The 12,194-nt window shown below is 51.8% G+C and overlaps 3 protein-coding genes and 1 non-coding gene across 4 annotated transcripts; 2 read left to right on the forward strand and 2 right to left on the reverse strand.

Annotated features, from left to right (window-relative positions):
• Nucleotides 1-1,826: 1,826 nt before the first annotated feature.
• N0V96_005319 (uncharacterized protein) lies at nt 1,827-3,201 on the forward strand (the record flags this gene model as incomplete). The annotated part of the gene is made up of 2 exons (XM_065757372.1): nt 1,827-2,714; nt 2,761-3,201. 2 exons carry the CDS (start codon nt 1,827-1,829, stop codon nt 3,199-3,201), a joined length of 1,329 nt encoding a protein of 442 aa, XP_065614141.1.
• A 1,718-nt stretch (nt 3,202-4,919) lies between these two features.
• On the forward strand, nt 4,920-6,862 carry N0V96_005320 (uncharacterized protein; the record flags this gene model as incomplete). The annotated part of the gene is made up of 3 exons (XM_053198816.2): nt 4,920-5,967; nt 6,023-6,260; nt 6,313-6,862. 3 exons carry the CDS (start codon nt 4,920-4,922, stop codon nt 6,860-6,862), a joined length of 1,836 nt encoding a protein of 611 aa, XP_053043740.2.
• A 542-nt stretch (nt 6,863-7,404) lies between these two features.
• N0V96_005321 lies at nt 7,405-7,493 on the reverse strand. Its single transcript has one exon. It is a non-coding gene; the product is annotated as a tRNA-Asp (tRNA).
• Nucleotides 7,494-8,483: 990 nt separating this feature from the next.
• N0V96_005322 (uncharacterized protein) lies at nt 8,484-11,628 on the reverse strand (the record flags this gene model as incomplete). Its single annotated transcript, XM_053198817.2, has 10 exons — nt 8,484-8,657; nt 8,737-8,914; nt 8,971-9,183; nt 9,241-10,538; nt 10,593-10,652; nt 10,701-10,758; nt 10,813-10,924; nt 10,984-11,047; nt 11,097-11,438; nt 11,497-11,628. 10 exons carry the CDS (start codon nt 11,626-11,628, stop codon nt 8,484-8,486), a joined length of 2,631 nt encoding a protein of 876 aa, XP_053043741.2.
• Nucleotides 11,629-12,194: the final 566 nt, after the last annotated feature.

Here is a 12,194-nt window from a genome sequence, read left to right on the forward strand (position 1 = left end):
TGTATCAGTGCGCTCAGTGTCGGACTTTCAATGAGACCAGAGTTCTAAACTGCGGTAAATGTGTTGTTCTCAAAGTCACCCGTGACCAGCTACCGATCGAGCGATAATCAGGCGTGCGGGTCATGCTCCGGCGACCATGAGCATACCGTCCCGACTTGGCAATTTTCTTGGCCGGGCCGGAGCACTTCCGGAGATAATGCATCGAGTGCTGGGAGTAGCGCTTGCTCGTAAGCTGTGCACAACTCACTCAATAGTGAGAAACAAGGTTGATGGAGGTGGGTAACGAGCGAAAAGTGAGGGGCCGTTCTCTTAGATGCAGCGAATTGCCCAGCTAATGCACATGCTATTTGAGTCGTTGGGCGATGCGAAGACTAGCATCAAAAGCTCATCGCCGAGTGGCTGTGAGATTTTGGGGCTGGAGTTTATGCTTCGGCCGGAGCCTTTTTGTAAATCCGACAGCTAGATGGATCGCTTCCGGGGCTGCCACGACCTGGGGAGATCATACTATAAGTTCTGCTGGATCGGCTGGCCCAGAGCCTAGATTAGTCGGGACCGAAGCCCCAATTTGCTACCCGAGAGCGAGCGGGGGACGACGTTTGCGTTGCCGCCACCAACGACCATTCATCAAAGACAAACATGGCCTGTGGAATGGACACGCAAGCATACCTCCTGTGGTAGCCCGCCTACTCGTAGAGCGATTCTCAACAACGTTGCCTATGCAGCAACGCTTCAAATTCCAAAGTGCAATGTGCTCATGGTACGTTGTCATGAGATGATCAGTGCAATGATCTATTGATGTATTGAGACCTGTCATGAGCTCAGTAGCGGCCATGGTTTAGTGTCCCGAATGTTCGAACAGTGACAACTGTCTGTGCGTTAGCAATGTTGATTTTGGCATGCATTCGGACTTCGTAAAATCTAAGATTGACGCTGGTCATTTTACGGATGATACTATTGCCCGAGAACATCTCTTGAAACTGGAGGATGGTAATAAGCTGATTATTAATGAGTCTGGAACTTGGTCAGCACTTAAGGAACGGTCAAGAGAAAGGACCAACTGGGAGGACCGACTGGGACCACCAACAGAACCAACAGGCCGGGGGAACGGCGAGATGCTATGGAAAAAAAGTCCGGTGCTCGGCGAACTTAAGCACCGATGCGCCGGCTAGCGGCCGGATCCATATTAGATCACTCCAACTAAAGGGGCCACCCCTTGCGCCCTCTACCGACGCATCGGAAGACTTTTCGACCATACCAACACCCAAGCCAACCCACTTCCCAGTTCTATCGCGCATACTTCCATACCTGAAAAGGAGGCCCAGTTGCTATTAGGGTAGCTTCGGCCCTTCGCTACCTCGCATCTTGGACTTAGCTCCGAGATCAAATACGGCAGCTTGGAAGAAACTCGAAGCAATCCATGTCGATTTAGGCTCAATAAGAGTCACGACGAGGAGGAGGATGACGAATAATGGCATACAGAGTGCTCCGAGCCCAGGCGGGTTTGCCGTACCGTCCGTCTCGGCCGGTCTCCGCGCTCTTGAACTGATGGATCTCCCTTTATCTCCTGGCGCCACATAGGGAGCCACATGGGCAAACAGATGATCTTCGTTTTTATGGTCCTCTTTAAGACTACGAATCTCCCCATTGTTAACTTCAGCCCTACCCCTTGGCACATCACCAGCTCTTTTCCTTTCACACGACGTCTTCAGGAGATCGACTACCCAGCAACACTTGATTCGGCTCTCAACATATCTAGCCCAACTGTGCGACATCGCTTTTCGCTCATAACCTGCCAGTAACGAATCAGAACTAGAAACTCATCAGCCATGTCACCCAATAACGTCCCACAGAGGACACCACTCTCTCAATGGAGTGCTGCCCAACGGAAGGGTATCATCATACCTATGGTCATGTCATCGATACTGATCTTGGTTCTCGTCCTCGCCAACATGTCATATCTCTTTGGAGCAACATTCGAGCAAGGGAAGCGCACGCATGCACTAAAGATTCTGGCTGTTGACCTGGATGGGGGCGCCATTGGTTCAGCAATTGTAGGCGCATCCAAGAGCTTCCAAGCTGCCAACTTCCCCACCATCGAGTTTGGTTCCGCCTCAAAGTACTCAACTCCCGCAGCGGTAAAGAACGCGGTGTGCAAAGGAGACTACTGGGGAGCCATCTACATCAACGTGGGCGCGTCTGCGAAGCTCGCCAGCGCCATCAACGGCACCTCGGCCGCAGCCTACAATGCCGCCGACTCCGTTACATACACCTACAACCAGGCCCGATACCCTGCGATCGCTGATTCCACCATCAACAGCAATATTCAAAAAGTCGTCGGCGCATCGAGGGCCTTCTACTACCAGTCGCCAAACGGCACGGCTGCCCTCCGATCCCTGAACACTACCAACCCTGCGGCCATCGCCGCCTACCTGAACCCGATCTCGTCCACCCCCGACCTCATCGGCGCCCAGACGCAAGCAAGCCGCGTCTTCTTCAACACCGTCAACATCATCGTCCCCACTCTCGCCCAGTTCTTCTTCATCTTGGCCCTGAACGGCATCGGCATGAGCTCTGGCCTCCTCGCCAAGATGAGAGTCCGCGACGTCTGGCTCATCCGCTTCACCATTGGAAAGATCTACGGCTTCCTCACCGCCGTCACCGTCACAGGGTACCTCTGGGCTTTTAGGGAAAACTGGGCCGTCGGCGGTCCCAGAGTTCGGCAAGACCCTCCTCGTCTTCTGGCTCTACATGGACGTGCAGTGGCAGGTCCTTGAATCCCTCATCGGATCTTTTGTGCCTATGCAGCTCATCCCGTTCTTCTTCCTCACCTGGATGCTCACCAACGTAGCGAGCAGCGTGTTCCCCTTCGAGATCATGGCGGGCTTCTACAGGATCGGCTACGCCTTCCCGGCCCATGAGATCTACTCTCTCTTGGTGCAGGCGTGGACTGGTTGCGCTGACCAGACGCGCGTCGCCCTGCCTGTTCTCTTCTCCTGGTGGCTCGTGGGCCATGTCGGCTCCGTCTTCTCCATCCGCAAGCGCTGCGCTGACGCCGCGGCCATTGTTTCGGCTGGTGCTGCCGCTGGCGCTGCTTCGAAGGCGCCGGCTCAGCAGGACGACACCGTTTCTATCCCGCCTCGCTCTGCTAGCACGGAAGTGACTTTGCAGTCCGATGAAGAGCAAGTCAGAACCGAGAAATGAATGATGGAGCCGCAAGGTTTTTGTTAGAAACAAATTCGAATTTGGCTGCCGATGGAATTTAAGAACTATGCGACGACATAGCGGACGGAACGCTTGATACCCAGCATAATATGGAGTTATTGGATTCTGCATCGAGACCGCTGTATAGTGTGCGATGCTCGCTTTGAATGTTTGGATAGTATAGACTCAGCTTAGACTTAGCATCTTCTTTTACAAGGGATTGATTCAACTCATTTAATACGCGGCTTCTTCAACCCTGACTCGATTTGATTCAATAAATGCGGATGATCGCCATCTCAGACCCATAGAGCCCGTAGCTGACTTTATTGTTGGATTATTCTTTTTGATTTTTGATTAGATGTATATAGACCGATTTCCTCAAGCACCTAGTTAAATCAGCTTTCCTAACTTCTTGTACCAAGAGGGGAATATTGATTGATCAATGGTACAATTCTACTTACGAATATAACAGAGTCCTATCAGAATTAAAACGCATTTTCTTTGAACGACATAATTAACTATCCCTCATCATCCTTCTAATAGTAATCTATCTTATTATCTCCTTGCTCACATACAAGTTTTGAAATACATTCTCGTAGGCGGATGTACTTTGGGGAGAGTGAAAGATAGAAAATGCTAGTTGTAGTGGTATCAAATAAAGAAGTGGAAAAGATGATACTGCGCGCTCCGGCTGGGATCTCTTGAGGTAGATACAGAAAGAAGCTAGGCGCCGCAATTCTCCAGGGGGGAAAGGCTCAGATCAAGTTATGAGCGCTCCAGTGTTGCGTTCTGGCAGATCTTCTTCGGAAGTAGAACGTAATGATCTCTCTCATGCCAATATCCTTCGCTCGGGTCTCGCTGTAACCGATGAGACCATCAGATATTACCGAGTCTCGGCTGTTCGAGACTAAGACAAGGAAAAAGAGGCGTCCGACGAATTGGCAATAAGATGGCACACGCACAAGTCATCGGAGAGCAGGCACATAAGCTATCAAGCGCCGGTCTCGAGGCGCAAACTCGAAATTGCGAACCAGATGGGCCGATAACACCTTGGTAAAATAGAGATACAGATAGTAATGTTAATTGAAAAAGGTTTAATGTTTAATTTATCCCCTGCTCAGTTGGCCATCATCACATCAGTGCGTATCCATTATTTGGAGTCCTTGGTCATATTCAAGGTCGCCACTCAAATACTTACATGGTCCTGTTCATCCAAATTTCGGTCTCCAAAGCAATCCCGTAATGAGCAAGATCGGCCGGCTCGGCACAGGGGCCTGTTCGTCCGTTCTTTGTTTGTTAACAAAACAGCATACGGAGGCAAACCGGAAGCAGAGATGCATCAACACAGACCCGACGACGTCAACGAAACATCCAACAATGAAGGATATTCAAATAATAGTCTAATTCAAGGACATTGAGATACGCAGTGCTGCCCTACAAGGCTAGCCATTGGCGATATCTTGCGGGGTAATGTCAAATATCGTGGCCGACGTCTGTGTGGATGCATTGTTCTGAACGCGTTCCGTGTTTCGCTGCGCCATAGCGTCCTGGTCTGTGTTAAATCCAGGGTACCAACTGTAGTCAACATGGTCAGACTAGTTGTGGCTTTTGCATGTTATTCAAAGGTAATCCTCTGTGTTGTTTCAACGCGAATCTATCTTTCAACTTTTGGATCTAGTCACCGTTTCCTGCCTGTTCACACAACCAACACACCCAGCATGGCGTCCAACGCTACAGCCGCACAGAATTCGCGACAAGTCAACCAAGAAATAATGGACTATTATCCCCAAGAAGCCACGCAACCCGCTCCTGTGCAGGCCGCAAGATCATCAGCGGGCTCCAGCTTCTTCGAACCACTCTGGCGACGCAACGACGAGAAGAGTGGCAATGGAGGGTTCGAGGGTAATCAGAAATCCCACTTCAGCAGCCGTAACAGCTCGGTGACAGACGTCGACAAGAGGGTCAAGCATGGAGAGACTTTCCACACGAGCTTCGAAGTGGAGGCACCAGAAGGTATCTTGTACAGAAACGGTCAGCTTATCCTCCAGCCGGCGCCAACCAAGGATCCGCGGGATCCCCTCAACCTCCCCATGTCGCGTAAAGTCCTGGGATGCTTCTGTCTCTGCTGCTTCGGTGCGCTGGCCGCTGCCGCCGAGTTGATTCTCGGTGCTATGTTGCCCGTCTTTGCTCTCGAATACGCCGGTCTCGACCCGAAGATCCTCAAGCCCCTGACCGACAGCGGTGGTCTCCCTGCAGGCCTCGACCCCTTGAAGGTGCTTTCGAATCTGCCGAGTGCGCCGCCAATCTTTCAAATCTATCTCTTGGCTTCGCTCCCCGTTCTGGTCATTGGTCTGGCTAACTTGGTTCTCGTTCCTATGGCCATCTCCGTCGGTCGTCGCCCCGTCGTTCTCAGCACCGGTGTTGTTGCCATTATCGGATGTCTCTGGGCAGGTAGCAGCCAGTCTCTACAGTCGCATCTTCTCGCTCGTTGTGTCCAGGCTGCTGGCGCTGGCACTGTCGAAAGCTTGATCCCGTTCATTATCCAGGATATGGTCTTTGTGCACCAGCGCAATGCCTGGATTTCCAGCATCTTTGCCGCTCAGGGTCTCATCATCATCGTTCTTGGAATCGCGGCGCCGTACATGATTATCGACTTGAGCTGGCGGTGGATGTACTACATCACGGCCATTGGCGCAGCATTCTTCCTCGTTGGTGTTTACTTTTTTATGCCTGAAACCAGATGGCAACGATCACGCGCTGAGATGAGTAAGTTGAAAGCATCCACTGTCTTTGGAGTTATCGGCTAACCTCGGACTGTTAGATGGCATTCCTCGCAACGAGATTGGCCATGAGCGCGGTCCCAGAACCTTTCGCTACAACATTGCTCTCTTCCATGGCAAGATGGACTGGCGGAAGGGCTGGAATGCTTTCGTCGACACTCTTCGCACGTTTTTCTATCCGCAAATCTTCTTCATCACCATGCTTAACAGTGTGATGATTGCTTGTGCTTTTGCTGCTGGTTATACTGTGGCCCCAGCTCTCTTGACAGCACCCTGGTCGTAAGTAATGAATTCTCAAACTTGGTGAGAGACGCGACTCACGCCGATACAGATGGGACTTCATGAACCTTGGCCTCTGCCTCGTGCCGGTCCTTATCGCGGCTATCGCTGTTGCCTTGGTCACTGGAAGTGCCGCCGACTGGATGGCAAACCGTATTGCGAAGAAACGCGGAGTCCGCGTCCCTGAAAACCAACTTGTCAACCTCATCATCCCAACCCTCGCCGGTATCGTTGGCTCCATCATCTTTGGTCTGGCTGGCTCGAACCAGGCAGAGTATTCCTACTTCACGTTCCTCACAGGCCTCGGCCTCATGGCGTTCGGCTTTTTGGGTGCCAACACCATCGGCGCGGTCTACGTCCTCGAGTGCTATCCCCACCTCGCGGGCCCGGCCCTAGTCAACATTGCCTCGTTCAGAGGTTTGCTGGCTTTTATTCTGTCATTCAAGATCTCCGACTGGGTGGTGGATATGGGCTACTTTGACGCGATGATGATTTACACCGGGCTGATCAGCGCCTTTGCTGTTTTCGTTCCCGTGGTATACTTCTACGGGCCTGCTTGGCGCAGGAGATGGCCAGCCGAGCATTTCGGTGATCACATTTGACAAATGATATGTGCCAATTGAGATGGATTTCACGGAAGGGGACGTGTATGAGTACTAATGACTTGGGAAGGGGTTTTGTGTTTGTTTGACTGGCTATTTATGTATAATATTGTCCTACTGCTCGATGCTCGATGATTGATCGCCCTGGGCGTGGGGACTCTCAAAAAAATAAAAAATTAACAGAGATAAAGCATATGGAGAGAAGCTCCCCGTGTGTAAGCAGGTATTCGTGAAATAAAAATTGAAAAGAAAAGAAAAGAAAAGACATGCAAACCCGGCAATCCACCTCGTCTCTTCTCCCTTCACTCACTCGTCGAACACGTCAGACGTGAAAAGGCAGCCAAGTACCACAAGCAGCAGGAGAGGGCGACCGGTTGCTACTTGGCAGCAGCGCCCGGGCCACATGCAGAACTCCCAACTTCCCACCTACATCCACCTTGCTCCAAAAACTCATCATCACCACCCTCTTATCACAACAACTCGTCATCGCCACCCTCTCTTCATAACAACTCAAAAAATAATGAGACAGAGCAAAAGAGAAACTCCTCGACGGGGAATTGAACCCCGGTCCCCTGCGAATTGATGAATTTTCAATGACAAGCAGATATCCTCACCACTAGACTATCGGGGATGGGTGGATGTTGACATCCAGTGATAGTTGGTTGGGAGCGGACGTGAGTTGAGGCAATAAGTAACGTAGGGCATGACCCTACGCTAACCTCAGGGCTCGGGCGGGACTTGGTCGGCGACGACTGCTGCCCCTCTGCCTCATTCTGGCTGTCTCCTGTGCGTCTGCTAGCCATCTTTATGCTGGGAAATCTGTCTCGACATCTTCTCTGATCGATCACTCATCCGGTGCGATCATGTGCGATCATGTGCGATCATGTGTGAGTGTGGTGTGAGGTTGGACAGAAGACTGGACGAACCTGTGTAAACCTTGTTTAGGGACTTGGCAGACAGAGGCCTGATTGGGCAATCGGCACTGTTCCAATTCGCTGAGCGCGCCGAACAGGGATTTCGTGGCGGCATTAATGCAAACCTACTTCTTACTACGGTTCCCTCCTCTACTCTCTGTCATCTTCTCATATGCCCTGATCCAACGCCAGGGCGAGATGATGCGCATACTACTCATATATTATGGATTGTAAGCAGAGAGATCCAAGGCGCCGGGTACTATGAAATTGGATGAATCATTCATTACAGAGATTCGGCAGGCCTCATCGAATGTTGCAGTAGACGTTTTCATGGGATGAATCAACCCGCAAACACCTCAATTCTTCGATCTATTCTTTCCATCAGACTACTATCTATGTACTTGAATAGAAACAAGTGCTATGAGCACCCTCGCAGATGGGATAGCGGCTCATCCTTGCTTGGCGACTTCCAGCCCTCACGCAAGGCGTCCCCAGCTCCAGGAGTTGTAAGCACAGCCGTGTTGTAAACCAGCATGTGTGACTCAACTGTCAGGCGATGTTTGATTGCCAACAACCATGAAGTCGCGCCTCCAGATATCCCAGTGATCGCTCTTCGTCGGGTCTCCAAACGGACTCAGCGCAGCAATTCGCATACTGTCGATTCCTCGTTAGATCTCTACATCGAGAAGTGTATCCATTCAAGAGACTTACGTGTAATTTCCAGGTTTGATCTTCGAGCCGTCAGAGAACCTGCCAAGCCACCACGCCCTCCAGGGCGCGTAGTTGTAATCTTCCCTCGAGAACTCTCCCATGGGACCCCGGATGAGGTCGAAGTCGTTGTCATTATCTGGATCAAAGACGGTAGCGTGCCTTTCGTTGTCCTGTGTACAAATAAGCGCTATTCAGGTGCGAATGTGCCGCCTAATGAAGGCGTGGTATTATCAGGTGAGATGAACTTACCCAGGTCGCAGCATGTCCAACAAATCCATCTTCCCCAGGAACAGGCGGATACGTCCCCCAACTCTTCTCCTCCCAACCTCTCTGAAAGATATCCCAGCGTAGGACAGAGCAACCCCATCGGAAGTTCATGTAGAGTTTTGGGAAATCCTGCGCTTCCAGTGAGAGGTCAAAGGAGAAGCTAGGAAGCATAACATCAGCGGATTGGTTGTGGAGGGCAGGTTGGTTGAAACTTACTTGGTCTTGTGAATCATAGGAATGTCATCCGCTCCCGAGTTGATGTACGGGTACTCGTCGACAAACATCTTCTTGAAGGTCTTGCGCAGATCGGAGGCGACGCCCATGTAAGGGACCGAGAGCTGCTCCCCGTTGGAGCCATGAATGCGAATCTTGCCGCTGTACAGGGGCATGGCTGAATGGTTTCCGCCTTTGGGGTGTTCGAACGTGAATCTGGACCAAGGCATTAGTTGATGGTGGTAATAAGAGAACGCGACGTGGTGTACCTACTTTGCCTCTCTGGTCTCTCCTGGACCAACGGTAAACTCCTTGGGAAACGTCACGTTCGGGACCAACGGCGCAGCCAATGGAACCAACCCCGTATACTGGGGGCCCATCTTGATGTTGTCCCTATCATCTAGAACCTCGTACGTCCCCGCAGTCTGAACGCAAAAACTGTACGTAATGGGACCCGTGCAATTGTTCGAGATCATAACAGAGTGCGAAGTGCGGAAGTTCGTCGTGTCGTTGAGCGCAAACTTGGCAAACGAAAGCTCCGTCCGGTAGTCCAGGACCTTGGTAGCGTTGACCAAGCCGTTGCCGAGTTGGAAGATCGGGGCCCGGGTCGTCCCATAGTCTGTCATATTCAGCCCGTTGTTCCACGGAAGGGACTCGCCGCTGGCCAGGATCCGGGCTGAGAGCATTTTCCCGAACGGGGCGCCGTGGACGTTTCTGCCACCGTGCTTCGAGATGAAGAGTGCAGCTACACCTGCCACGTACGGCGTGGCCATAGACGTGCCAGACTTTAGGCCATATCTTCCATGGGGGATAGTGGAAAAGATGTTGCTCCCGGGCGCTGCGATGTCAGGCTTGATCTGGAGATCGTACAATCCGCCCATGGCAGTGAAGTAGGAGCTGACAACGGCGGGGTTCTTCAGGTTGACCAAATCCGAATCGGACTCGTTGAAAAACCGAGCCGTCACCTTGGCGCCTTTCGCGAGCGCAGCAAGGATTTCAACGCCCACAGCGTGCTCCGTGATGCCCTCTGTGCGGTAGACATCGTAGCTATTAGGCATCGGGAAAGTCTCGTTGTCGTTGAATAGTAACATATACTTGACGCTGGCAGACTGAAGAGCATATCGCTTATTGGAGCCGTTACAGCCACCGCGGGGAACCATCACAAGAGCGCCCGTCAAGTTCACCGTCCCCGGTGGCAAGAAGCGGCACCCGATTGTGGTGTTGAGGGGGTCGTAGGACAATGCGGTAATGGGAAGACTCGAGTTGAGGGGGAAGCTGTGTGTGAGGCCGCCATAGAAGAACCCATACCTCGACTTGTTAACACTCCCGTTTCCGTAGTCAAAGGTCACCTCAAAGGGCATTCCCGGGACGTATGAGGGCTCTGTGGACGCCACGGAGAGCACGCTTCGTCCAGATTGACCGTTATCCCCGAGAAACGCACCACCTTCGCCTGTGTTGCCAGCGGAGATCGTCACGACGACGCCCTGATCCACGAGACGGGAAGCAATTTCGGCCCAGGCGTTGGATGAGAACCCTCCGCGACCTCCGATCGAAGAGGTGATGATGTCGGCCTAGCGTGGTGTCAGATGAGAGAACAGTCGGCCGACCAATGTGGCCAAACTTACGCCATCATTATGAGCCATCAGAAACGCCTCAATCAGAGTCTCTTCATCTGTATCGCCACTCTGTGCTGACAGTCAGTATACATATGGGAGTGAGAATCGTTTGCTTACAGTTCCGGAAAACACCTTGTACGACAAGATGTTGACTTCAGGAGCAACTCCTTGCCAGCTGAATTCGAGTTATTAACCTGCCCTGCTCCAAGCCTCGAAGGCGAACACTAACGTATCTGACTTTCCGGCAACGATCCCACTGACATGCGTGCCGTGCCCGCCGAGAGAATCTTGCTCATACGGGTCCTTGTCGGGACGCTTAGGTCCATCACCGCTTGGCCAGTCTTCACATTTGCTTATTAGCCCTTTTTGTCTGCAGGGGTGCTGATGATCCTGCTCTCACCCGAGTCGCCCACGAGATCATATCCGCCCATGACTTTGAAGCCCTCTCCGAATCCACCACCGAGCTAAAATATCAGATATTACCCTCTATTCAGGAAGTTTACTGGCACTCACAGCCGGATGTGTATAGTCAATACCGGCATCAACAACAGCAACTTTAACACCCTTGCCTAGGATGCCTTTATCATGAAGCCTCTGCACACCAGTGATGCCGTGAATATTGTAGTTGTTCCCCGAGATACCCCCACTGAACTCCTGGCCATCCTCGACCACGGCTCTCTGGACTCTGCGTGATGGCCAAACATTGCTCGCACCTCGTAAGAGACGCAGGTCCTCCTCGTTGTTGCCCGCCAGCGTGACACTGATTCCTGTGAACACGTCGCTGCGGAAGGTCTTGTACACTGTTGCACCGGTGAAAGCGGATAGGTCTGTCTGGAGCTGCTTGAAATCCGAGTCCTGTGGCGATTGATCTTGTTATTAATGTCTCGGAGCAACCAAAACCATAATCACTCACTTTCGCGAGCTCTACGATGAAACGTCTCGTTCTAGAAGATGGGTTCTCGCTCGGAGTCTGCTGCTGTTGTCCGAACCGAGCCAGACTCGCGCCCGCAAAGGACAAGATCGCGACTGCAGTACCCAAACGCATGATGGCTAGCTTGTAACGGGAACTGACTCTTGAGACTATCAAGCAAAGAACAGAAAGGCGAAATGAAGAAAGATGGCCCTGCCCTCATTATATATATTGCCGAAATTCCTATTGTGCCCTAAGAAGTGAAACGGCACGCTGTTCTAGCAGGCCCATGTGAGATGCCGGGTGCGAGGGCACCTGCATGCTCGCCTCGTTCAAGGTCCATATTGAAAACAAAGATGAATACCCGTTTACACGGCAAACAGATTCTCCGACACTTTCTTTGCTCGTTCTGGGGCGGTGAGATGATAATGAACGTATCACCGGCTTCAAGGCATGCCTTGCATTTCTCAGCCAATCCTGCAGCTGAAGTATCTCAGAGAGTAGCGAAACATTTTAACCAGTAAACTGATCAGAAACTTCTTGCTCTTCATATTGACGGCCGGTGGACAATCGAGCGGTACTTGGTGTTAAAGTAAGGTTCCAAAGGTATGAAACTACAGCAGTCTCTCTTTCGCATGTCCTCCCCTATGCAGTATGTGACAGACAGGCTGGCAGCTCTTGGCTACCCGCATCACCTGCCA

This window comes from Colletotrichum fioriniae (assembly GCF_027942845.1).
Source record: "Colletotrichum fioriniae strain IMI 355084 chromosome Unknown scaffold_5, whole genome shotgun sequence".
Classification (NCBI taxonomy): Eukaryota; Fungi; Ascomycota; class Sordariomycetes; order Glomerellales; family Glomerellaceae; genus Colletotrichum; species Colletotrichum fioriniae.